At 40.9% G+C, this 27690-nt stretch overlaps 2 protein-coding genes across 11 annotated transcripts in view; one reads left to right on the top strand and one right to left on the bottom strand.

Moving 5' to 3' along the window:
- RIOX2 (ribosomal oxygenase 2) overlaps window positions 1–21290 on the top strand; it is a 33178-nt gene extending 11888 nt beyond the window's left edge. For 8 of the 10 annotated variants that reach the window (XM_058437610.1, XM_032150342.2, XM_058437615.1 and 5 more), the window contains 8 exons: window positions 4677–4796; window positions 7198–7326; window positions 11891–11994; window positions 15502–15604; window positions 16372–16543; window positions 18948–19036; window positions 20459–20548; window positions 21003–21290. In XM_058437610.1, the coding sequence (XP_058293593.1) occupies window positions 4677–4796; window positions 7198–7326; window positions 11891–11994; window positions 15502–15604; window positions 16372–16543; window positions 18948–19036; window positions 20459–20548; window positions 21003–21161 (966 nt within the window). In that variant the 3' untranslated portion in view covers window positions 21162–21290. The remainder of the gene's footprint in view (window positions 1–4676; window positions 4797–7197; window positions 7327–11890; window positions 11995–15501; window positions 15605–16371; window positions 16544–18947; window positions 19037–20458; window positions 20549–21002) is intronic. The other 2 variants (XM_058437612.1, XM_032150346.2) reach the window with 1 other exon arrangement.
- Window positions 21291–21365: 75 nt separating this feature from the next.
- Window positions 21366–27690, bottom strand: part of CRYBG3 (crystallin beta-gamma domain containing 3) — a 138739-nt gene continuing 132414 nt past the window's right edge. Inside the window, exons 20-22 of the mRNA XM_032150341.3 lie at window positions 25033–25191; window positions 23893–24052; window positions 21366–23102 (exon numbers count right to left, since the gene is read on the bottom strand). Of these exons, the coding sequence (XP_032006232.1) occupies window positions 23014–23102; window positions 23893–24052; window positions 25033–25191 (408 nt within the window). The 3' untranslated portion in view covers window positions 21366–23013. The remainder of the gene's footprint in view (window positions 23103–23892; window positions 24053–25032; window positions 25192–27690) is intronic.

Here is a 27690-nt window from a genome sequence, read left to right on the forward strand (position 1 = left end):
TGTTCTGAATTTTAGATAAACTTTTATCCCCATTCGGAAACCCCCTTCTGTGACCCTTCATTAAATCAAAACAGCAACATGGGAGGAGAAAGAGAGGGGTTTGTGAGGTTCCGTGTTAAGAGGAATGGATTCTGGCTTTATTGATGGCTTCTGGGGCTCTGTTGTCAGTTACCAATAGTGTTTCCAGTGATTTAACTTGAGGTGGCTTGTTATATCCCACTGGGCTTCATCTGGTGAATGCCCTTCCCTTTCTTTCTTGTCTAAAAGATCTTGAACCTATTCATACTCTGTATGAAATATGAGCGCTCTTAGATTTTTCAAGACAAGTCCTGATTCCAGCTATTCCATCTCGAGCTGTCATACAAAGTTGAAATGTCTCTGAAATGCTAACCTTGTGGCCTACGCACTCAAAAAGAATTTACAAATCATTTGTCAGACCGAGTTATGATTTGAATTCAGAAAATATGGACACTGTCAATAAAAAGCTTCTCGCTGAGCTAGTCCTTGGCTAGAAGTAGCACTTTTAATAGTGGTTTTTAGAAACCTGAGAACGCTAAACATAAATGAATTCAGTGAATTTAATTACGTGTACTTTGGTCATAGACCAGCAGAGAGATGATATTTGGCATATGTGTGGTATCCACTGTGGCTGTCATTTCTCTACTTTAGAATCATCCCCCAGAGGGCTTTTCTCTACTCATCCACTTAAGTGCTGCACATTCCTCGTCTGGGATTCCAGTGTCCAAGAACCTGTTTCTTTTGCCTTGTTGACTAGGCTCTGGCTGAGTTTATTAAAGCAGGAAGGATGAGCTTTCTCAGCCCAAATTCAGCCCTCAGGCCAGACTAGGATGTGCCTTTTTTTTTTTTTTTTTTTTGAGACAGAGTCTTGCTCTGTTGCCCAGGCTGGAGTGCAGTGGCACGATTTCGGCTCACTGCAACCTCCGCCTCCTGGGTTCAAGTGATCCTTCTGCCTCAGCCTCCCTAGTAGCTGGGATTACAGGCACACACCACCATGCCCAGCTAATTTTTGTTTGTTTTTAGTACAGACGGGGTTTCGCCATGTTGGCCAGGCTGGTCTCGAACTTCTGCCCTCAGGTGATCTACCCGCCTCAGCCTCCCAAAGTGCTGGGATTACAGGTGTGAGCCACTGTGCTGAGCATTTTTTTTTTTTTTTAATCCCTTTGTACCACCAGTACTGGAGAGACCTACAAGCCATAGGAGCTCATCCTCTTACACTAGAGTCTGGATTCTAAGTACTATATTGTGAGGTGGTTTGGCATTGTGTGTGTTTCTTTAGTAATGGGCATATTAACGTCAGAATAGAGAAAGTCTAGAAGCAGTTTATCCCTGGCCAGGTTGAGAGACTGTTAGAGTGAACATGCAGCCCTTTGTTTATTGGGTCTCAGACTGTGCACAGCTTATTAGTATAGTTAGTTTAAAAACGAGTAAGGAGGTAACCAGGGAGCCATAATAAGTTGTTTGCACTTGCTTTCAGTAATCCATATATTAAAAGTCCTGGTGAGAGGAATTATCACAATTATTTGCATTTTGCTTAGCAGGCTAGAGTTTACCAAGTAATTTCATATATTTTAACTTTTGAACTTTCTAACAGGCATTTGAAATAGGGCAGCTTTTGTTCCATTTTCTCTTTCTTTCTTTCTCTTCCTTTCCTTTCCTTTCCTTTTTCTTTCCTTTTTCTTTCCTTTTTCTTTCTTTCTTTCGAGACAGTGTCTTGCCCTGTTGCCCAGGCTGGAGTGCAATGGTGCAATCTCGGCTCACTACAACCTCCACCACCCGGGTTCAAGCAATTCTCCTGCCTCAGCCTCCTGAGTAGCTGGGACTACAGGTGCATGCCACCATGCCTGGCTAATTTTTGTGTTCTTTTTTAGTAGAGATGGGGTTTCACCATGTTGGCCAGGCTGGCCTTGAACTCCTGACCTTGTCATCCACCTGCCTCGGCCTCCCAAAATGCTGGGATTACAGGCATGAGCCACTATACCCGGCAGTGGACTCCATTTTCTATGTGAAAAAACTGGAGTTCACAGATGTGACCTTTCCATAACTATTCCAAGCTGATAAAGGTTTCTGACTCCAAATTTAAGGCATTTTCCTACCATACTTTGAAAGATGTATTGAAATTTAGTCAGGCTTTTTATATGTTTGCTTTTCCCTTTCTTTAAGCATATACGTGGGCTTCTATTTTAGCCATGGCGTTGAGTTTTGATTCTGACGGGTAGGTCAGTGGAGAGAGGAGGTCACAGCCAGCCAGGAGAGAGACTTCCGCCTTCTCCCTTTGAAGTCTCCGCCTTCTCCTTGGGCTCGCCGGATATCGAGTCCTGTGGTAAAGGAGAAGACAAGTTTCAGGAGCCTTGTTTGTGCTTGAGTCAATGTTAGTAAAGCAATATCGCTTGTATACTGCTTTGCAATTTAAATAGGATTTGTGATAAGTTGTTTTATGCTGTTCGCCACAGTGTTTGAGTGGGAGCGATAATATCTTTATCTTAAACAACTGAAGTCACCTTGCTTGTAATTAGAACTTGAACCGAGGCGGTTTAACTTCGGATCTCTTCTAGTAGGCCACGGTTGGCAGATTCAGAGGCTAAAGGTCCAGATGAAATAGAAAAATTGTGCCATTGATAGCATCTTCAGTAACCTTTAAGAAGAAAAGAGACATATTCATTAGTTACCCTGATAGTTGGGTCGGAAACCATAAAATCACCTATACAGTCCTGAAAGACCTCTCATACCATCAGAGAGAGAAACAGAGAGAGAGAAGCCCTGGTTTTCTAGTGGTTCCAGTTACTATATAAAAATAATTACAGAACCAGGTCCTGCTGGCCTTTCCCTGAAATAGATTAGGCCCTTTTGGAGCTCTGTTAACTCTTTGGAGCTATTCAGATGACACTGAATTATTTTTTCTGTGTTAAGTAGAAACTCTGAGATCTATAGAGAAGCCAAGTGGTCTGTATAAAGATGTCCTTGGCTAAATCCATGGCTCACGTCTGTAATCCCAGCACTTTGGGAGGCCAGAGCAGGAGGATAACTTGAATCCAAGAATTTGACAACAGCCTGGGCAACAAAGTGAGACCACCATCTCTAGAAAAAAAAAGAGAAAAAAATTAGCTGGGCATGGTAGCATGCACTGCAGTCCCAGCTACTTGGGAGGTTGAGATGGGAGGATCATTTAAGCCTGGGATGTAGAGGCTGCAGTGAACTGTGATTGTGATCACACCACTGCACTTCAGCCTGGGTGACAGCAAGACCGTGTCTTAAAAAAGTCTTTTTTCATATTGACCCAGTTCTTCCCAGTTCTTTCTCACTTGATATTTTTAATACAGTGGATTCTTTTTCACTCCTGTGGTAGAAGGGACTCCCAAGCTGTGGTCATTGGTTTGCTCAGCAAATATTTAAATATGTTGTCATGCAGTCTGTGTGCCAGGCACTGTACATTCATATGTTTAAAACTGCAGTCTCTTTAGTGTCCTTTGTGATTTGTCTTTTCTTAAATTATCTGAAAGGTATGGACTTTGGAGTCACGCTTCCTGAATTTGAATCCTGGCTCCATCGTTTACTAGTTGCATGTTCTCATGCCTCAGTTTCCTCATCTGTAAACTGAAGATAATGATAGTACCCTCTTTATGAGGCAGGGTTATTGTGAGGGTTGCATAATTAATATTTGTAAAGCACTTGGAGAAAGTGCCTGGCACATAGGAAGTGCTAATATCTACATGGCCTAATTGTCCCCTCATCTCTTCTCACCAGCCTTGGTAAAATCAGACTTCCTTCTCTCTCATGGGAATATATGGCCCATCGCTAGGCCCCTAAGTCTGATGTCTGCTCTGAAGAGTTGATAGTGGAGAGAGGGAACATTACCCAGCCTGTTATTCCTTCTCTGTCTGTACCTTCTTCCTATGTTATCATTTCTGTTCCCATTGCTTTAAATATCCATTTTGTGTAGGCAATTCCCAAGTGTAGTTCTTCAGTCCTTAGTTTCTGCCAGAACTTCAGACCGACTTAAAGACATCTCCATGTGGGGGGGGTCTTAGCATCCCAAACTTAACATTCCTAATATAAAACTCTTTCTTTTTGTACTGAAAACTTGTTTTTTAGTAAGTTTTTCCCATCTCATTACATGGAAAGGGGAACTGATTGCCCAAGTCAAAAACCCAAGAGTGTTTTTTTAACTCCTCTCCTTTACATTGAGTCTGTCAGCAAGTCCTGTCTGTGCTGCTTCTGGAGTGCATCCCACTCTTCTACCTCCCTCCTTGCCTTTCTTACCACCCCAGTCACTTCTCGCTTGAGCTGCTGCCTGAGAAGCTTCCTCACTAGTCTCTCTGACTTCCACTGTTTTCTACAGTGCATTCTTCACACAATAACCAGGGTGAGCTTTCAAAAATGTAAATTGGATTATGTCCTTCCCTGCTTCCGGACTCCCAATTGCCCACCTTGTCAGTCTTCCCTTTTTCTGTTCACATCTGTTACATGGTGTTTCTGCACTGGAATGGAAGATTTTTGAGACCGTGGGTATTGGCTGTATCATTGCATAATTCCCAGTATCTGGTGTATAATAGTTGTGTAGTAAAGACTTCCTAAGTGAACAAGAACATGCTCTTACTCTTATTTCTAATACATTTTCACTCCCCCCCACCCCCGACCCTTTTTCCTTTTTTGTAAAGGATGAGCTTTGGAGGATCCAGGAGAAGCTGGAATGTTACTTTGGCTCCTTGGTTGGCTCGAATGTGTACATAACTCCCGCAGGATCTCAGGGCCTGCCGCCCCATTATGATGATGTCGAGGTAAGAGATGGAGAAAACTCCCCCATGTTGGGAAGAATGAGTTGTTGAGAGCCTGGTTTAGTAGAGTTGTCAGGGTGAGTTCACATTATTCTCTAAGTCTCTTAGGTCTGTATTCGCTCTTTCTGTGCAGTGTCTGGAGATACCAATTTCATCAAAATGTTGGGCCAAAGTAAATCCCACTAAACTGGTTTCCTGCACTGTCTCAAAGGGACAGCTTGTTTCCAATCTTACTAATTTAAAGAGCCACACATTCCTCTGAAACATGTATTTATTGAATTTATCTACAGAAAGGTGTGCTTGGCTTTTCCTGTAATTTCACAAAGCATGGTCTTTAATAAGATGAGGTCACAAATAATCCTTCGTCTGCTTTCATTTTGTTCTTTTTCAGTAGCTGCCAAAAATATGTATATATTTTCCATTTGTGAAAATCTTGGGGCAGCTTGAATGAGGGTCATGGTTTCACTTAAGCATTGGCATCTTGACAAGTGTTGATTTCACTCTGATGTGGCTTCCAAAAAAATTTAACTCTTTGGCTTATGTATTCCATAGTTTTATTTTTGTCCTAATATAAGGTGTAAACACAGAGTTATTGGTAAAAAGTCCCCTTTTTCTCCTTTGATAGCAATTTGACATCAATACATTTTCACAAAATGTTATTTTAAATATTTTTAATAGAATATCTTTGACTGAATAAAGAATAAAAAACTCGAAGTTTTCCTGTCTGCCCAGGCCCTTTCAACATTCAGGATTTAGACATTCAGTAATATCTGAAGCTTGGCTTTTCCATCAGAGATTATGGGCTTTCAGCTGTCTGATAGAAGATTTAAAGGAATGAGATAGTGGGATATAAAGAACTCAGCGAGTCTCTAAGAAAGTGAAAAGAATGAATATCCAGTGTCAGGATTCACGATTCCCTGTTTTTAAAAATAAAACCCTGTAGTGGCAACTTTTGTTTAACTGTGGAATGACATGCATTTCTCATCTTTCATTTTTATTTTTTATCGGAAACTTGTACACTTGACCCTTGTGCAGTGTGGGGGTTAGTGGTGCCAACACCTTGTGCAGTCAAAAATCTGCTTGTAACTTTTGACTCCCCTAAAACTTAACTACTAGTAGCCTACCATTGCCTAGATATCTTACTGATAGCATAAATTGGTTAACACTTATTTTGTATATGTGTTATATACTTTATTCTTCAATAAAGGAATCTGGAGAAAAGTTATTAAGAAAATTATAAGAAAGAGAAAAGCATTTTTAGTATTGTATTTATCAATACCGTAAGTTTACGTCATTTGTTTACAAGTTGAATTGTCCATCTGAAATGGTGGGTAGCCACAGCTGCAGGCCTTGATCTACAATACGCATCAAGCAATTCAACTTTGTCTTGTAATGTTACGACTTTTTTCTGTTTCTCGGGAGTACTTGCAGTAGCAGTAGTGGCACATCGTATGGTCCCATGGTGTTATTCAAGGCTTAAGGTGTTGCACTAAACATGATGAAAAATACACAAGAACTGTTGAGAGATCACTTTTTACTGTGATACACAATTCACTGGAGAGAGGAACTGCTCATGTGGAGATAATTAGCATCACACTTGAGCTCGTGGCAATAGCAACAGGAGGTAGCACAAATTTTATTACAGTAGTACAATATGTACTAAAGTTAATTTTATTCAGCTATTCCATAGTGCATCTTTAAGTTTGTTTACATGTCTTGACTGCAAATGGTGGTCTAGAAGTATTTGTATCGCTAAGTTTTGTTAAATTTTAACCTTTTGTAATAGATTTGTGAATATTTTATGGTAGTAGATGATAGACTAGTATCTACATATGTTTTTATATTTGATGCATTTATGACATTCTTAATTCTTTTGATATTTTTCATGTTTTTCAAATTGTTGCAAATCTCCCCCAAATTTTCCAATATCTTTATTGAAAAAAATCAGCATATAAGTGGACCTGTATGGTTCATCCCCATGCTGTTAGGCCAGGCATGGTGGCTCACGCCTGTAATCACTTTGGGAGGCTGAGGTGAGAGGATTGCTTAAAGCCAGGAGTTCAAGACCATCCTGGGCAACAAAGTGACACCCCATCTCTACAAAAAAGATAAATTAGCTGAGAACTGTGGTGTATGCCAGCTTCCCAACTATGCAGGAAGCTAGGGCAAGGGGATCATTGGAGCCCAGGAGTTTGAGAGGCTGCAGTGAACTGTAATTGTGACACTGCACTCCAGCCTGGCCAGCAGAGTGAGACTGTCTCTAACAAATAAATAAAAACACCTGTGTTGTTCAAGGTTCTCCTATATATTCGTCTAAGCCCTTAGAGGGCTAATATTCCAGAAGCACTTTGTGTGTGAGTTGTCAGGAAGCTCTCTGATGCTCCTGGGCCTTGTCGGTCTCTAGGTTTTCATCCTGCAGCTGGAGGGAGAGAAACACTGGCGCCTCTACCACCCCACTGTGCCCCTGGCACGAGAGTACAGCGTGGAGGCCGAGGAACGGATCGGCAGGCCGGTGCATGAGTTTCTGCTGAAGGTGTGTGATGACCATTGTGGGTACCTCACTGTTAGAGCCATCGTGGTTTCCCCTGTTCCTAAGACAAGTTCAGGCTCAAGGGTTAGAGTTCGTGTGATGGTCCCCATGGGAATATATCCCTGGGTTTCAGGGCAGGGTGGTTCTCATTGCCGTCAGCCAGTATGTGGAATTTCTGAAGGAGTCTTGGTGGTTTGCACTTGGAGAAGTGGGTTAAGGAAGTATTAAGTTCATTTCCCAAATAACCTGTTTTCATGTACAGTTCAAGTTCAACAGGAAGAAAGAGAATTCAGTGAACCACTGACTCCTGTAGAGGAAACATGGAAGCTCTGGCCTTGGGCAGCTTCTCCACATCTAAGACGGTGGTTGGCACAGGGCTGGAAGTTGCTTAGGCAGAACGTAGCCAGGGATCCCTTAGTTTTTTTTGTTGTTGTTGCTAAAATTCCAGTGTGACTCATTTTCATCCTGGTTATATGGCAGACTATCTCTGTACCCCCTGCATACAGTTACCAGAACAGTAGTAATGAGGAAAGTTCTTGAGGATTCCTTCTCTGGGGATTCAGGTGGCTTAATCATGTGCAGGTTCCTTGGCATCTTGCTGCTGAGAAAATCTGTCTTTGAGCAGTTAACATCGATGGGAACATAGCCAATCCCCAGCAGGAGAGGTTGTTGAGGAAAAGAACGTTAGATGGATAGGAGTAGTTCCATAATTCAACTTTATACTCTTTCTTAAAACATGTAACTTAATTTCCTTTAGCAATAAAACAATAGTTGTTTTAAACCATTCCAAAGATTCTACCAAGCTGACACATTTGCATATACTTATTTTCTTGTGTCTCGAAGTTATAATTAGTCTGTTTCTTACTCAATGCCTTGTGTGTTTCTTAATTTCAAAATCCTTACCTACCTCCCAGTAACTAAGGGAGACAATCTTGCTTTTTAGGATGGGTGCCTATATTATAGGAGACTTAAATAAATAAACAACAGTAAAGGTAACCTTACTGGTTTTTTTTATGCTTTTAGTCAGTGATCATCAAACTGTGGCCCATGGGCCAGAAAATCTGGCCTGCTGCCTGTTTTTGTAAATAGTTTATTGGAACACAGCCACACCCATTCCTTAATGTACTGTGTTCACACTACACTCGCAGAGCGGACTAGTTGCCACAGAGATCACATGGCCCGCAAACCAAAAATATGTACTGTCTTTCCATTTGGCTCTTCACAGAGTTTGCCAGCTTCTGCTTTTGTTGCACCATGTTTACATAGATTCATGGTTGGCTGTCTTTAAGACTAAGCCATCTATAGTCTCGGAGGTCAGGGCTGAGTTACTCAGGCCGATGACCTGGCTACTTGCTCTGCCCGAGAAGGTCAGGCTTCATAGTGGCCTTTAAGTGTAAAGGGTGTGGATTCTTTGTATTGTTGCCATGCCCATTAAACAGTCAACACAGAGTCCATTAGGAGATGCACTGAGTCTCCTGGACGGAGAAAGACCATGTTGTGCAGTATTGTTCAAGTGTGTATGTGTATGTGCATGTGATTTTTTTTTTTTTTTTTTTTAGACAGAGTCTCGCCCCGTCACCCAGGCTGGAGGGCAATGGTGTGATTTCAGCTCACTGCAACCTCCGCCTCCCGGGTTCAGGCGATTCTCCTGCCTCAGCCTCCTGAGTAGCTGGGATTACAGGTGCCTACCACTATGCCCGGCTAATTTTTTGTATCTTTAGTAGAGACAGGGTTTCACCATGTTGGCGAGGCTGGTCTCGAACTCCTGACCTTGTCATCCACCTGCCTCGGCCTCCCAAAGTGCTGGGATTACAGGCGTGAGCCACTGTGCCCGGCCCACATTTGAGCTTTTAACCAGTGGGCCTCTTCAGGCGAAACCTTGTGTCAATGCCCAAAGATGAAATAGAAAGGCTTAGTGGCTGTGGTTGAAGGATGGGCATGGGAGGGTGACAGTGGGGGTCTTGGAGCCCTTATCCACTTCTTTCCCCTACACCAGTGGCAGCCCATGCAGTTCATCTGCAGACCCAGACTCCCAAGATGAGATCACCCCTGTGATGGAAACACCACTCTGTGGCTTAGGGATCTGACAGATCTGAGTTTAAATTCAGCTGCTGTCACTTATTAGCTGTATGTCCTTGGTCAAGTTATTCATCCAAGTCCCAGTTTTCTCTTTATTAAAACGGAGATCATGATATTTACCTTGCAGGCTATGAGGATTGAAAAATACTATTTTGCTGCCTCCTTTACAATAAATCTTTAGGCAGGGTGCGGTGGCTCACACCTGTAATCCCAGCACTTTGGGAGGCCGAGGCAGGTGGATCACCTGAGGTCAGGAGTTCGAGACCAGCCTGACCAACATGGAGAAACCCCATCTCTAATGAAAATACAAAATTAGCTGGGCATGGTGGCTCATGCCTGTAATCCCAGCTACTCAAGAGGCTGAGGCAGGAGAATCACTTGAACCCAGGAGATGGAGGTTGCAGTGACCGAGATCACACCATTGCACTCCAGCTTGGGCAACAAGAACGAAACTCCATCTCAAAAAAAAAAAAAAAAAAAAAATCTTTAGAGGCAATATCTGTATGTCTGTCTTAGTTTTTCTGTTGCTTCTTGTCAAATTACCACAAACTGAATGGTTTAAAACAACATAAATTCATTATCTTATGCTTCTGGAGGTCAGGAGACTAAAAGAGGTCTCACTAGGGTTGCTGTACTGCATTCCTTCAGGAGGCTGTAGGGGAGAATGTTTACTTACCTTTTCCAGCCAGGACGGTGGGGCAAATGTGTATGAAATGAATGAAATATAGTCATGTGCCACTTGACATTTTAGTTAACAACAGACTGTGTATGTGACAGTTGTCCCATAAGGTTATAATGAAGCTGAAAAATTCCTATCACCTAGTGTTATTGTAGCCATTGTAAAATGTTGTAGTGCTACGCATTACTCACGTGTTTGTGGTGATGCCGGTCTAAACAACCCTACTTCTTTGCTAGTCATATAAAAGTGTACAGTTGGGCCCTAGGCTCTCCCATTCACTTACCATCACTGACGGGCTCACCCAGAGTAACTTCCAGTCCTATGTAGATGTACCATTTCTTATTGTTTATACTGTATTTTTACTTGTCCATGTTTAGATATATTTAAGTACACAAACACCATTGTGTTACAGTTTTCTACAGTATTCAGTGCAGTCACATGCTGTATAGGTTTGGAGCCTAGGAGCAGTAGGCTGTACCATGTAATGTAGGTAGTACACTATACTACCTAGATTTGTAAGTACACTTTGATGTTTGCACAGTGACAAACCACTTTTCTCAGAACATAACCCCATTGTTAAGTGACGTGTGACGTATACGTGAGAGTCTCACCCAGGCTGGCACAGAGACACTCAGTAAATGATAGTTATAATTATCAGTAAAGCATTTACTTGAAGTACTGTCAGTTTGTTGTCATTCAGGGAAAATTTGCAACTAAGGTAACTTATGAATATATATCATGATATATTCCTCTTGCTTTGAGGAGAATCTTAATTTTTTTTTTTTTTAAGCTGGTATTTCTTGAGCTCTTTCTCCAGGGCTCATGGTCTTAACCATTGCACTAGACTGCCTCTTGTAGTTGCAGAGAGATGATGAGATGCCCTCAAGATTCCCTCTTTTCTCCATAGGTAGCTGCTATATGGAATATTTTGGCTTGAGTGGGATTAGGAAGGAGGTAGCTCAGAGCAGGAGTAATTTGGGGAGAATGTTTTGGTCCACTCACTTGGAATAGGGTAGAAGAGGCTCAGCTGCCCAAGAAAATGATGAATTTTTGATTACATCTTATTTTTCAGTTCAAATAAGGATTGTATAGTTTTTCAGTTCATCCCAACATTCACTGAGCCTGTATTGAGTGCTAGGTGCTTTGCTAGGGTAAGCTCTGGGAAAGACAAGATGGTAAGATACAGACCCTGCACCTAGAAATACTAAAAAATTATCAGGAAGTGGGGGACTGGCAGATAAAATCATGTAATCCAATCACATGCCCATCATTGCCCTAAGAGCTTGGAAGCAACATCTCTAATCCTCAGAATAATCCTATAAGGTTTGGGGCTATTAACCTTCATTGTACAGATAAAGAAATTGAGGCTTTGGGCAGGTAAGTTGCCAGATCATCAGCCAGTAAGTGGCTGTATCTGTGTGACTCTAAATTAAAGCTCCTACTCTTAACCACTGAAGCATGCAAGAGGGAGGAAGCAGGCTTCCCAGGCACAGGATGTTACCTTCCTTGATCCCTGCATCAGGGCAGGGTAGTCTCGGGTGAGTCTAGTCTCAGCTTCAGAATGAAAAGATAGTGACTTCAGGCACCAAGAGCCTCTCGTGGATCGTGGTTAACAGTGACAGGCTCACGGACACAGAGAAACTAGACTAGCTGCACACGACATGAGCCCAGCATATAGACTGTGCCCTGAGGTTGTGGTTTCTGGAATGGAGAACTGAGACTCAAAGCCCATATTTATCTCCCTGAAATAAAGAGGACTGAGAAGGAATACTTATTAACTTCTCTCCCCTTTCCTATTCCTTCCTTTAGCCGGGTGATTTGTTGTACTTTCCCAGAGGAACCATTCATCAAGTGGACACTCCTGCGGGGCTGGCCCACTCGACTCACGTGACCATCAGCACCTACCAGAACAAGTAAACACTGCCTCCCAGCTGGGCATGCTAGGACAGCTCTGAGTCCTGGCCTGCAGCAGCCACGTTCACGAGGGACATGAGGGAGTTGGCCCCTACCTCCTATGCAAACCCCAGGGTTTCTGTCCTTTGCTGACTTCTGCATTCCTTTGATGTCCCATGTATGTGACTGGTCCCTCTGGACTTGCTCCTGGGGACATCATGAACCTGACTCTATGTAGGACATGGGGCATTGCCCAAATAGAGAGTCCTATAGTTTGGAAAGAAAGAGACTAGCTGTGGGTACATCAGTGTGTTAGTGATGCCAGGCTGGGCTCGTACTCTCGCTCTTTTTTTTAATATGATAAAATATATAGAACACAAAATATACCATTTTAAACCATTTTAAAGCATAGTTTGACATTAATTACATTCACACTCTTGTGCAACCATCACCACTATTCATTTCTAAAACATGTTTATTCCAACAGAAACTCTGTACCCATTGCAATCTCTTGGTCTCTTTGAGGGTTTCTCTTTTAACAGTCCATGAAGTTAAAGTAGGACAGGCAGTCTGGAACAGCAGGAACTAAAGTGTGTGTGCTGACAGCAGTTCCAATTAAAATCATATTCATTTCAGCTAGTACCTCCTCACTGGGTGGCATTGCTGTGTGAGTTATAACCAAAAAGCAGCAACCTTGCTGGTCCAAATCATATTTAAAAATACTAATCATGGCCAGGCGTGGTGGCTCACTCCCGTAATCCCAGCACTTTGGGAGGCTGAGGCGGGTGGATCACTTGAGGTCAGAAGTTTGAGACCAGCCTGGCCAACATGGTGAAACCCCGTCTCTACTAAAAAAAAATACAAATATTAGCCAGGTGTGGTGGTGTGCACCTGTAATCCCAGCTACTCTGGAGGTTGAGGCAGGAGAATCACTTGAACACAGGAGGTGGAGGTTGCAGTGAGCCAAATCACGCCATTGCACTACAGCCTGGGCGACAAAGCCAGACTCTGTCTCAGGGAAAAAAAAAAAATACTAGTCATGAGTTAATGTGTTAAACAAATATGTACTAGACATTGTGTTTGTTGCTGGGAATTCAAGGATTTTATTGAAGGGGTTTTGAGAGAGCTTATACTTTGGAAGTGGTTGTAGGAGAAAAGATGGTGTGATAAATTCTTTGTAGGTTTGTGGAGGAGACTCTTGGAGCATAGAGGAATGCATTTAGCTAAGTAGGGGCATTAGAGAAGCCTTCAGAAATGACACCAATGCTGAGTGAGTCTTAAAGGATGAGTAAGTAGGGGTGGGTCAGCAGATCAGAGTAGGAGAGGACATTCTATGTCCGAGGGACGGCAAGTCACCTCCTACCTTCGAGGCCAGAACTTGCAAAACAAGTTAGTAAGCATACCTCTGCTTCTTCATCAGACTTTTCAGTGTGAATTTCACCTCTACATTTAAAAGACTTACTGGAGGAATTAGCTGAGACCTGGCCCTAGTTTAGTGCTATCTTTCCCACAAGTAGAAGGCCCAAGCTTGTATTAGGCTTCCATTTTGAAAAATGCCCTCATCACTGTGGCTAGGTAGGTTCCTTGCATCTTAAGGGACAAAGTCGCCAAAGCCAGCTCAAGAAGTGCAGGGTCACTTGAGGGAGTGAGTCCTAGAAACTATAGAAAGGCCAGGCTACAGAGAGACTGGAATCAGAAGTCCATTCTGGATTCCGAGCAGTTCTGGACCTCAGAGTTTGGCCCTTTGAATATCCGTGCATCTGCTGGTGTCCCATCATTAATGTTTCTCAGGTACTCCCTTTCTGTAATTCTCTTTTCCATTTCTCTTGCTGCTACCAACTGGTTTTCTAGCGACTGGTGTTTTCTCCCTTCTGTTCCTTCTTCAGCTTCTGTTTACTCATAACATTAGGCCATCACCAGTTGCTCCTCTGACCTCCCTCTATCTCATTGACCCTATTAGCTTTTGCTTTTGCTAAGGACCTGACTCACTTTCTGTTTCCCAATCCCAAGAGTGAAGAACTGGCCGGCTGCCCCTGGGTCCTATTCATTTCTTCTCCTTTCAGCCTGGGCTGGGAAGAGCTTCCTAAGTTACAGAAGTTGCCTGCTTAGGGTTGTGGGTGGGTACCATGATCACTGTGTCCAGGCTGGATTTTGACCTGTGTCTTGGTCAGTGATGCTGGAGCTAGAATGAGAAGATGTGACTTGAGGGCCATTGCTCCCCAGAAATATCCTGTGTTTTGAGCCTAATGCTCCTTCAGGTACCATGTAAAGGTGAATATTTGGGGCCTCTTCCTAACACCTCTCAAGGTAGCATTGTTGGAGTGTTTGGGGGTCTGCCGCATGTTGTTGATTTGGTTGTTTTACCAAAGTGAACCCTTCAAGAGATATTCCTAAATTGTGGGAAGTCCCAATATCTATTCTGACTCTTAGAAGAGCACTATTTAACTTCTACTAAATTCCTCCATGAGCTGTTGCTGTATGATTTCCACCTACATAACCCTGCAAAGGAAGCACATATTTTATGGTGCTGAGAGATCTGCATGTGCCCTCCAGGTTGAGACTCAATAAAAGATGCAGGGTTGGATATAACATTAAGTCACAAAGCAATGAGGCTGCCAGGTAGTAGATGTCCTGGGAAAAGTGTCTCTCATGTGGCTTTTGTCCTCCTTTGCAACTTTTCTGGGAGGGAAGCGTAACAGTGTTAATTTTGCTTACTGGGTGAGAAGTAAGTCATACTGTGAATTTCCATTTTCCACTAGCCGGCAATTTGAAATCTGCTGGTGACACAGGAAAATTTTAAATAGCTAAGAAATGTTTAAAGAGAGCATCCCCACAGAGTGCGTTTCTTACACGGGCACACACTTAGGAATGAGCCAATTCCAGATACCCCAGAGAAAGCAAAGGTAATTGAATAGGGATGTTTGTCCCTAGATGTTATTTTTAGTCACGGGCTTCTATCCCCTGGTAAAACCACTGCTAGACATAATTGTTTTGGAATTATTGATGGTAGATATTTTATTCAGGAGTAGCATCCCTTGTAAGTGACAAGGAAAATGGAACATACAACTGTTCAAATAATTACACAATCCAGAGATCTTGCTGTTACCCCAAATTTCTGTTGTATTTATTGCACATAAAATTTGGTTTTAGATCCTATAATGACTGTTTAAATTTCCTACAAATCTCCCCTTATAGACACTTTTGTTAAGAATTTGGTCCGTTGAACTTCCTGTTTCATGAAAGTCTGTGGTTTTCTGAGAGCTTTTAAGGGAAATCAGTATTGAAGCCTAGCTTCCCACTTTTAACTTTGCAAGTGAGTGGAATGGGGAGGGAGGAAACAGGGTGGTTGATGAAGGTCTTAGATTTCCATGCTGAGTCATGTCCAATTAATGGAACTCAAAATGCCTGGACAGGGAAGCCATAATCCAATTTGTAGCTTTTGGCTTTACTAGCAATAAGTATTTTATGTATATTTCGTATGCACTCACTGTTTTGGCTTTTTTTTTCCCCCTTGGTGCATATCCTAGTTCATGGGGAGATTTCCTTTTGGATACCATCTCGGGGCTTGTATTTGATACTGCAAAGGAAGACGTGGAGTTACGGGCCGGCATACCCCGGCAGCTGCTCCTGGTAAGGAGTAAAGGCAGGTAGGAATGAAGGATGGTAGCTGTAGCCCAGGCCAGCTGAAGTCCTACCTTAAGGACCCCAGGATACTTCTTCCCACATGAGCCAGGCTTGTCTACTGTGCTGCACTGCTGAGCTGTGTGACTTGCAGAATGAGTGGAGTGCCGTGTGTTATGTGGTGATCCAAAGAACTGTGATGTGCAGACAGCTCTGTATTTCACAGTGGCAGTAGCAGGCAGTGTGAAAATGTTGGTTGAGTAAATGGATAGTATGGCCAGGAGAACTGTCGATTTAGCACACATCAGATTACTAGTTAAGAGAAACTCACTGTACTGGAGATCCTGGCCTCGGTGTATTCATTGGCTGCCTGTTCTTTTATTACATTTTGAAACAGGAGTGTTATTTGATTAGTTTTGAGATGAGTGGATTAGAGCCGAGTTGAGCAAAGGTTGCTTTCTCTGAAGCATTCATCTTAGGACAGTGACCTGCTTTCCAAAAGGCAGAGCTCAGACTGTACTATATTTCCAAGGATCTCTATTTCTAGGCAAAATTCTGAAAATTTTTTGCAAACAATAGGCAGTTTAGAATTAACAGTGTTTATAAGGAAATGATGAGATATCATTCTCAGGGGCTCAGGTTGTCCCTTCCCCTTTGGAATGACATGGATTAATGTCTATACCAGGTGGCTGGCAGTTTTGCAGTCTACTGTGGAGAATGAGCTGGGCAGTAAGTTCTGCTGGCATCTGGGCCAGGACTCACTTCTGTGTTCCTAGCAGGTGGAATCCACAACTGTTGCAACAAGACGATTAAGTGGCTTCCTGAGGACACTTGCGGACCGGCTGGAGGGCACCAAAGAACTGCTTTCCTCAGACATGAAGAAGGATTTTATTATGCACAGACTCCCCCCTTACTCTGCGGGAGATGGGACAGAGCTGTCAACACCAGGTGGAGCTTGCTGTTTTCTTCTGGGTGGTCAGAGGCTAATGCAGGATGTTTGCGGTTTTTCTGAGTAGGCTCCTTTTTGAACAGATGGAAAGTATGAAGTGCTTTCGTGTTAATGTGGACCTACATCCATCCTTAGTGTATATGGCCAGATGAGATGTGCTGCACTCAGCCTTTAGCAACCTGTATCTTAGAAGTCATTTGGAAAGAACTTGTATCCCAGCCTGATGGGAAATAAGAGCCCTGTCCTTTTGGTTGAGAAATATGTATATTTATAGGTACTCTGGTATTCATAGTCTTCAGGAAGTTTTAAAAATTTGAACATCGAAATAATCTTGTTGGAGTTAAGTCAGGGATGGGTTGTCTTTGTGTTGCTTAAAGGAATGCCTGAGGCTGGGTAATTTATATAGAAAAGAAGTTTATTTGGCTCATGGTCTGCAGGCTGTACAAGAAGCATGTTGATGGTATCTGCATTTGGAGAAAACCTCAGGCTACTCACAGTGGAAGGGGAAAGGGAGTCGGCATTTGCAGAACACATGGTGAGAGAGGAAGCAAAACCGAGGAGAAATGCCAGGCTCTTTTTAACACCAGCTGTCATGGGAACTAACGGAACAAGAACTCACCGCCCCCAACCCCGGGGAATTAATCTATTCATGAGGGATCTGCTCCCTGCAGTGTGACCCAAACACCTCCCCTTAGGCTGCACCTCCACACTGGGGATCAAATTTGAACATGAGATTTGGATAGGACAAACATCCAAATCATAGCATGGGTAAAATGGTTACCATCAGCCAGTGAGATTCAAGAAATGTCCAAGATTATCATCAACCTTCTCCAAGGTGCAGGTGCCTAATTTATGACAGATTTAGGCTGCAAATGAGATAACATACTTCTGGATGGATGATGTCATTGATGACTTCCAGATGGATGATGTCAATATCCTATAGCAAAGACCACCATGAACATACTCCTGAATTCAGACAAAATTGGATTTACTGACTTGTTGCTGTGGGAAGACCACACACCATTGGGGACCACAGGGCATCTCAGTAAAATGGTGTTAGAAAAGATTTATAGGACTCAGGTGTAAGTTAGGTGATTCTGGAGAGGGTTCAAGGAAGCAGGGCTTTGCTCTGGATTGGATGCTGTCAGGAAATGGAAGGGATTCTATGATTAAGTCTCCTGAATGTTATCTGGTAGGCAGGAGGAATGTATGAGGCTGAAGTTATCAATGGTAAAGCAGAAGTGGTCTCTCATTAGCCAGAGTAGGGGGATGTTTGGTCAGTGTTGTGGTTTGGAATGTGTTCTTGCCTTGCCTGAGTTCAGACATGAGTATGTATGGAGTGGTGGTGTTTTGTCTTGACCTATCATGGTCACAGAGTGATCTCTGATGTTAGCATTCTGTGGAATTGCCTGTGTTCAACAGGAGAACACCAAGACCTAGCTGTGAGTGCCAGGCCAGCTTTTTGGCTGCTGTTCTTTCTCAGGGTTGAGTGAAAAGAGTATTTTTTACTAACTCTTATAAAACTCTTAATTATGACCAAGAGAGAACCACTGAGATTGATAATCTATAAGGTCCCTTCCAACACTGATTCTATATACATTTTTATCATAGTCTTTGGAGGAAGCTTAGAATTTGTTTTTGATTGTATCTATTCCAAATAGCAAATGTTTTCCAAGCACATGGTTTACTCTTTAGCAGAACAGTTTGCTTATGCACCAGCTTATGGCCCAGACTACTTCAGTGTCTTCCTTATCTTAGCCATTATATTCAATAAAGTGATGATCCCTCATGACTCCTTCCACACGCAGATGACCCTGTAAGGCTAGTCTGTTTTTATTGGGTATTGTTCCAATAAGTTAAATCCAATTTGGAAAAAAATTTTTTTTTCTGTGGACTTTGTTAGATAGCTTTTATAGGATATTATGCTTGACTTACATAGACTGAATAATTGACCAGGGTCACACACCTAATAATTGGTGGTGGAGTAGTGCAATTTTGAACTCAGGTAGTACTTCCAGAGTCCACGTGTTGAGCAAGAAGCTTGTAGAGGACAGGAACTGGAGGAGTGAGTGTTCTGTGCAGAAAGCACCACAGCCTTATGTGCTATGATAGCCACTGTACTTCGATGGTATTATTTTTGTCTATTTATTGTACTTATAAACTTACATTGTTATTTATCTAATTCTATGTCTGTCTTCACTGTAAGAATGAGCTCCATAATGATGTGAACCATAATATCAGTACAATGTTGGGGTAAGCAAATTCTTCAGTTGGAGTGTATGCCATGTTTGGATTCACCTGTAAATTGTTACTAAATATGTTTCCTATGTGTATGTGTAAGCAAGTTTGAATCTGCCTGTTGCCTTTTTTGAAGGGCGGCTTTCTCTCTTTGGTGTTTTCTAGGTGGAAAGTTACCGAGGTTGGACAGTGTAGTGAGACTGCAGTTTAAAGACCACATTGTCCTCACAGTACTGCCAGATCAGGATCAATCTGTGAGTATCCAAGAGGGAGGTGATTTCCTCTCTGCTCAGGGTGTTTTTCATCAAAGGCCTCAGGTTATCAGATTAACCACTGGTCTCTGCCCTTCTCCTTTGGGAATCCACCTGCATTCAGTTTAATGCCACTTCTTCAGATCAGATGATGACCAAATCTCACAGTTCCAATTCCATATTTTCCTGCCCTCATCCTCACAGAACCTTCCTTCATTCCCTTTATGTGGTGATTAATGTCCAGTCTTTGCTTCCCATTCTACTTCAGGCCTTACTGTTCTTGGACAGCCGCAGACCTCATTCCTGAGTTTCCCAGCCCCAGTCCTCCACTGTGCAGATCTGTCTATGTGGTTTTGTGGATATTGCATCTCCTTAAACTCCATCCTGTAGATTATGGAGAACAAAGTCTATATTCTGTAACTTTGCTTCCTGCCCAGTGATTCCCCAAACTGGCTAACTGATCATGGAGTCAGTTGGAAAGCTTTTCAAAATTATAAATTCCTGGGTTTCATCTGGTCTTGGAGCCTTTGGATTTATGTTTTCATAGAGTTCCCTGTACAGTCCTAAGGACCTTGGAACGATCTCATACCATATGGCTTCACCCCATTCCTCCTAATCAGCTCTCTGAGGAGCTCTCCCATGAATGATCAAGGAGGATGAGACGGGCACTCAACATGTCTCAACCAAATTGTTCCAGCCGTCAGGGCCAGACTTGGTATATACATATATATATATATATATATGTGTGTATTATATGTACACATTCCTACATCCCTAAGAAAAAAAATAGTGATTCTGATAACCAGTCAGTTTGAGACATTGTACGCTAGGCTAAGATTTTTTTGCCCTTATCTAAGAGGTGACAAAGAATGACTAAAGGCTCTGGAAGAGATGATAAACTGCACTGTGTAACATGGGGAGTGAAGGGAGATAGGGACCATTTGGGAGGGTACTGTAATTGAAATGGAGTGTGTTATAGATCACACAGCTGGTATTTCTCAGGAGTTAATGACTTCATGATGTTCATAAATTGTCAGTTTATACCTAGGAATGTCAGATTTTTTTGATTCAAAAAAGACGGTGCAGGTATGATAAAAAAAAAAAAAACTGAGCATTTCATTGGTAAGTTGATACATAAATCATTGCTTTTTCATTAAATCCTGAAGATGCTCTTCCAGGTAGCACTCCAGCTGTTTTTAACAACTTAGAATAACCTGTGGTGACTAATGAAGTATAGACATTGTGTGGTTGCAGACACCCATCACTTTTTGCCAAAAGGATTTTTTACAGTATTCAATAAATTTCACTTGAGCACCAAGGTTTTTAAGATTTTTCTTGGTGTTGACCTATTGGAAAATCTTCCTAGTACTGACACCCTCAGTGTTGTGTTGTTGATGGCCTAATGCATTTATTTTTTTCCCAAAGGATGAAGCTCAAGAAAAGATGGTGTATATCTATCATTCCTTAAAGAACAGGAGAGAGACACACATGATGGGAAATGAGGAGGAAACAGAGGTTTGTTCCAGCTGAAAACAAATGCCTATCCTGTGACTTGGATGGTGGTTGGGAAGAATTAATTATTTTTGATTTATAGGTAATATGCTTTTTATGGCTGCATTGTGGACTTACCATTTTGCACTACTCACAGAGCTCCTGCATGGGGATGATGAAGTCAGACATTTGATACATGCACACCAGTTTTAAAACATACTAGCTGGGACCTGTAGCCTTATAGGAATGGTATAATGTAAAGCATTTCAAATAACTAATATCACTTACTACATAAATTAGGATGCCTTTTATATAGAAGTTGGCATCTTTTATGTTATCTAATTGTAGTATATCTAAACTACTCATGAATAGTATCAAAAATAATGATGTATTGAGAATAAATTTACAGGAAAGTGCTACTTCAATGACGTAAGTAGTATACATATATATTTTGACTAATTAATTTATCCTTTTTCAGTCTCATGGACTTCGCTTTCCTTTGTCACATTTGGATGCACTGAAGCAAATTTGGAACAGTCCAGCTATTTCTGTCAAGGACCTGAAACTTACTACAGATGAGGAAAAGGAAAGCCTGGTATTATCCCTCTGGACAGAATGTTTAATTCAAGTAGTCTAGTGCCTTTGCAGAATCAAATGCCTACTATTTTATATGCACATATTAAAAGAAAAGCAGCAAAGAAAGACCTGAGCCAAGGAGCGGATGAAATCAAGTTTCCTTACCTGCATATCTACTAACATGAGACCTCCCTGTTACAGGTGGTCAGTTGGCCAAATGTACTAATGGGCACATGAAAGAAAGAACAGAAAATTACCAAGTGTCTCAGAAAATGACAAAACCATATTTTGACAAGTTTATTTAATCCAGTGTGGTAGAAAAGGCACAATTCCAATGTATCATTTAGAATTGAATGTCATTAACCTGGCTTTGTTCCTTGGAAGAAACAGCTTCTTTAAAGAGCTTCTTTGGCTCTAGAAAAATTTCAAACAATTAAAATAAGAAAAAATTGTACATTGGTTTTTTACAGTGAAAATATACATACCTTTGTGTGTAGACAAGCCCATGCCCATTAAAATAAAGTTATCCTGTAACATAAATTTTATTAATTAAATAATACTGCCCCACAGATGAGAGGCACGCAACACCTATGGACAAAAGGGAGTTACAGAGGCTGCTTAAAAGATGGAGAAAAGCCTGAGATTGAAGGAGGAAAAAACCCAGTATTTAAAGTCTATAAAAAATACTCAAAATAGTGGGCCTTCGAGTTTAAAATAGTCATTGTTATTTTACATTCTAAAGTGCATATAGGTTGATATTTTTTTAATATCATTGGAGAATTTAATCTTTATAAAAATAGATCATTTTTCTGCTTTCTGGCAAAAGTTGGGGATAAAAGGAAAAGTTGTCTTAATGTAAGTTTGACTCCAATTTAGCAGGAAAAAATGCTTGTGAATTGTGCAGTAAAAGGTGGTAATGACTACTGGAAGCTAAGTCAAAGGTGATTTCCTACCTGATTTTACTTAAATAAAAGTTACTTACAATGGGAGTGAAAAACTGGGGTTTCTGTTATTTAGTAGAGAAATCAACTCCACATTTACTTAAAAAGATGGTAAGGTCAAGGTTCAAATGCTACTGTGTTTTAATTTGGACACTGAAATTTCTCTTGAGGCAAAAAAAAAGAATTCATGCCTCTCCTTAAATCTAGGATGAAGTGTCAACATGGAGACAGGTAACCACAGTTGTAGAGTCTTGTCACCTAAAGGGATGTCTTGGTTAACATGTAACAGTGCAAGTTTGGCCATAGGTTATTTGTACTTTTTTAGTTTGAAGGACTGAGGAAACAAGAGCCACAGAAAATCCTTCTTGTGCCTTATTCCTAACAAAGCTGAGGTCCCTGCCCGGGGTTAGTTACAAGTATAAATACTTAGGAGGTGCGTTCGTTATAAAAGCCTCAGTATAGAAACCTTAAAGTTTATCTAGGAAAGTTTAGTATATTTTCAGATGTTGCTAAAAAATTACTCATCTGTTTGTTTGTTTGCAAAAGTATGACTTGACCTATAGCAATCTGTTTATTTATGCTTTGTACTCATACAAGCATCTAGGTAGGATATTAATAAATAATACAGGATAATAGCATCACCAGTGTCCAATAACGGGCCATCAGCAATAGGATTCACGTTTGGTGGATAGGAGAGAAAATAAACACTTTAGGAAACTTGCTTACCATAGCTGGAGATCAGGAATAGAACCTTTCCCAGACATCATAATATTTTCTTTATAGGAACACTGAGTAATGGCAAGAATAGTTTGAGCTTTTCCATGGTTAAGAGCGATAGTCTCAGAGGCTGGAGAAAATGTTCATTCTGCTCAGTGATCCAGGAGCGTGAGGACAGCAGCTTCCTTTTGACGTCCACAGGACAATGACAGATGTGAGTTTCCCTCTTCGCTCTTTCTAGGGATGTTGATTCTCTCACAATATTTCAATGTCCCATTTCTGTGTTTCTTCTCCCTCCAGGGGCTGATTTACAATTATGTGAGTCTTGTCACAATAATTTCCTCCTAAAATAGAAATTCCAAAAGAAAAGATTATTTCTTCAGGCAGGTGCTTAGCAATTTCACAATTTTCACAAGCTTCTGTTCAGCTCACCATTTTGGTGGATGAATGTGTCATTTACAAAGAAGTCTGAAATGGGAAGCTGAGTTTGAACAGGCTTAGCCATTATTCACCTCAAATTGGACCTTATTATGACTCAAACTGAAATACTAAAAGGTATAATACATGATTGTATAAGCAGCGTGCCTTAACAATGCGATTCTTTAGAACAAAGTGCTCTGAGAGAACTCTGGCTGAATGTCAGGTACTGTGTTTTTGTTTCTACACCAACAAAACTATGACCAAACCAATTAAAGCAACAGCCATGAATAATATTGGCCCTGACCTTGCTGAATTCAAAAACAAGGTTAATTGATACCTACCATAAATTCTAGCTGAGGGTTTTTAAGGACCATGGCAATTCCTGGAAAAAAGCTAGAGATGTTTCTAAGAAACAGATGACATTCATTTTATGGTTTATGGCGCTTCAAATTTAGAACTGTTCTGAGTTGAGTTCATGTAGCAAATGAAAGTTTTACAACTGTACTAATGAACAGAAACCCTAAGCTTTGTTGTTTGGCTTTTTCTGCTAATTGTTTTGTTTGTAAAACTGCCTATCTTAACTTTTCTTCAAGCATAATTTTAAATGACTTAACATTTCTCTTATACATAAGGATGTCCTTTACCCAAAATGAGGAGATTTGGAACTGAAACTAATATCCAGGGACACAACATTGGGTATCATCAAAGGCCCACCTTTAACATCAAGGACAAGTTGATCACTGAGATAAGAGCTGATAGTTCCATTTTTATTCAGTCTCCATTTCTGCCTGAATTGCCCATGTTCAGTCCATAGAGCTACTTTAGCTCCAGGTGTGTCCCGGCCACCAATCACATCAAGACATGTATCATTGGCCTAAAAGGGTTAAGAAATGATTAATTGGCAGTAGTATGTTTGCTAAAGTAAGTTGAATTAGGTCCCTTTTATCTTAGGTAAACAAATCATAGACATGAAGTGTGTGTGTGTCTTATCTAAAAAAATACTATATAGTATAATTTCAGTAAGCCTTTTTTAATGTCTTCTTTATGGCTGTGGGTAGGAGGTGGTACAGAAATAAACCAACTGAAATAGAGGTACTTGTTTTTAATAGGATGTCTACATCTGACAACAGATGTTCAATAAAGATTTGCTGAATTGGAATTAAATGTTAAATCCCTGTTTGCTTAAAATGTATTATGTTGAGCTTGGTTTTCTAATGAAAACATTGCATGATGGGCTAAAGATATCCAGACAATAATTACTTTTAAATGTTTTTCATTTTTGAAGCATGAGAAAAAGTAGATAATCCATTGGTGATACAATAAAACACAGTTTGTTTTTAAACTAGTGTTCTATTCCCAATACATTAAACATAACGGAAGGGTCATAGAAGAGAACCCTAAATTTTATTTTCTAAGCTTCTTCCAATAACAGCTTTCTTCTTCTACTTCTTCTTCTTCTTTGTATACTTTGAAAATGAAAGGGTTTCAATATATTTAGAATCACAGAGACGGCTGATTTTACCTGGGCCATCAAGTAAGGAACATCTTACAAAAGCACATTGTCCAACTTAGATCTGGTGACTTACACCATTGGTTGTAAAAAATCACTTAGGTATATCCATAGTATGTGATAACCTTCGTGTTTACTTAAAAATTGAAACTGGATTTTCTAGATCAAAAAATTAAGTCAATTTTATATAAATGTTTTAGTAATATATGGCAGTATTTTTATAATCAACACCTGTTTCTAAGAAGTTGCATTGTTTTATCATGCCAGTTGATTTGACAAGATTCTAGTTTTCAAAACAAAAAACTGAGCAGAAAGTGGCGTACTGTATCAGTGGGATTGCTTACCTTGGATTTAAAGAGTCCTCGGCAGTAGTGCCAGATCTGAGTATTCTTTCCACTATAGGGAGAAATGCACACAGATGTTGCCCTGGTGTCTGCTAGATTTCCAGTGACTGTCAGATATTCATCCTGGGCACGGTTCTTTATTCTGATGTACACTGCAGGCTATGACAGGAGAAACAGCCATTTAGAAATAAACTTTTGAATCTGGAAATGAATCCTTCCAGAGGAGGAAAGCTGGGAGGGAAAGTGAGAGGTAACTATCTTAGTTATATCAGTTTCACTCTTATTCCCTTTAGTAAATTTGCATAAATTAATATGGTAAATCCTTAGGCCATGGAGCACAAAGCTTAAATTGTACAGTCTCTATTACACTTTGTGAAAAGTGCCCTTTTGAACAGCATAAAGTAAAAGTTTCTTCCACTAGAATTCCATGTGGCGAGGAGTGGGGTGGTAAAGAATAGGGACTTGATGAGTTTCATTCAATAGTGTGTCCCAGCTGTGCTGAGGGAGGTAGGGGAGTTAGTTAGAATAAGGGTAAGGTATTACCTGCAAGGATTTTCTAACAACTTCAGAAAGACAAGTAATCAGACATACTGTGGAGCTATGACTAAATGCCGTAAGTTGGCCCTGGGAGGTCTTGAAAAACCCAGATAGCTGAGGGCACTAGTAGCTGTGATTATTTGTTTATGTAAGACCTTTATTTCTTCAAAAGTAGAGACCATGTATGTTTAATGACTATACTTAGGTACTCAAAAATTGTGTAACAAAGGACTTCGTCCCCTTGGCCTGGAAGTGTTAAGATACATACAAAAAGTTTTAAAATATTAAACCTGGGACTTGCCTCTAAGGAGAATAGCTAATATTTATTGAACACGTAGTATGTGTAAGCAGCGTGCTAAATGCATTCTGTGCCATTATGTTATTTGTCAGAATAACCACAAAAACCTATTAAGAAAGTACAATTATACCCTAGTTTTACAAATAAGGTGAACACAGATGTAAAGAAGCCAGGTTCCTCTTAACCAGGATGCTCTCAGACCTGTGTTGAAATGTACTAGTTGCTCTTAGGCACAGGGAATAAGAGACGAATTCCAAAGGTGGCAGTGTAAGACAATGAAAGGGCAGGGCACATAATTGAAGCACAACAGAAGCCATTATTTCAGCCCTATGACTTACGCCTCCAGCCTTAATGTAATAAGATACATGACACCCAACATCCCCACCTTTGGTTCATCTCATTGCCATCCCAATTAGAACCCTGGCTGAGCAATAACAAATGGTCTCTTACTTAAGAGAGCACTTTCATGCTAAGAAACCTAAAAGTGCTTAGGTAAATGCAATAGGTCATATGGTAAGAGAACCAATGAACAGTCTACTATTTTTGAAACTTGATAGATCAACGTGAAGCCAACTGAATTTTGGTAATTAAGCCTTCCTAAGGAAATGCACATTCTCAGCACTTAAGCCAATAGAAGGACAAATTATCTGGCCATTTAAAGCAGGCGAACAAGATCTCTACTTGGCAAAATGTTTTAAATATGTTTCAAATCCCTACTTCTAACATTAACAATGCAACAGTAGTGTACTTAAATGTCTATAATTCAGCCTGATCTCCCACTGCAATTTTTTTTTTTTTATTATACTTTAGGTTTTAGGGTACATGTGCACAATGTGCAGGTTTGTTACATATGTATCCATGTGCCATGTTGATTTCCTGCACCCATTAGCTCGTCATTTAGCATTAGGTATATCTCCTAATGCTGTCCCCGCCCCCCCCACCCCCCACCCCACAACAGTACCCGGAATGTGATGTTCCCCTTCCTGTGTCCATGAGTTCTCATTGTTCAATTCCCACCTATGAGTGAGAACATGTGGTGTTTGGTTTTTTGTCCTTGCGATAGTTTACTGAGAATGATGTTTTCCAGTTTCATCCATGTCCCTACAAAGGACACGAACTCATCATTTTTTATGGCTGCATAGTATTCCATGGTGTATATGTGCCACATTTTCTTAATCCAGTCTATTGTTGTTGGACATTTGGGTTGGTTCCAAGTCTTTGCTATTGTGAATAGTGCCGCAATAAACATATGTGTGCATGTGTCTTTATAGCAGCATGATTTATACTCCTTTGGGTACATACCCAGTAATGGGATGGCTGGGTCAAATAGTATTTCTAGTTCTAGATCCCTGAGGAATCGCCACACTGACTTCCACAATGGTTGAACTAGTTTACAGTCCCACCAACAGTATAAAAGTGTTCCTATTTCTCCACATCCTCTCCAGCACCTGTTGTTTCCTGATTTTTTAATGATGGCCATTCTAACTGGTGTGAGATGGTATCTCACTGTGGTTTTGATTTGCATTTCTCTGATGGCCAGTGATGATGAGCATTTCTTCATGTGTTTTTCGGCTGCATAAATGTCTTCTTTTGAGAAGTGTCTGTTCATGTCCTTTGCCCACTTTTTGATGGGGTTGTTTGTTTTTTTCTTGTAAATTTGTTTGAGTTCATTGTAGATTCTGGATATTAGCCCTTTGTCAGATGAGTAGGTTGCAAAAATTTTCTCCCATTCTGTAGGTTGCCTGTTCACTCTGATGGTAGTTTCTTTTGCTGTGCAGAAGCTCTTTAGTTTAATGAGATCCCATTTGTCAACTTTGGCTTTT

This window comes from Hylobates moloch, unplaced genomic scaffold, assembly GCF_009828535.3.
Source record: "Hylobates moloch isolate HMO894 unplaced genomic scaffold, HMol_V3 SCAFFOLD_4, whole genome shotgun sequence".
Classification (NCBI taxonomy): Eukaryota; Metazoa; Chordata; class Mammalia; order Primates; family Hylobatidae; genus Hylobates; species Hylobates moloch.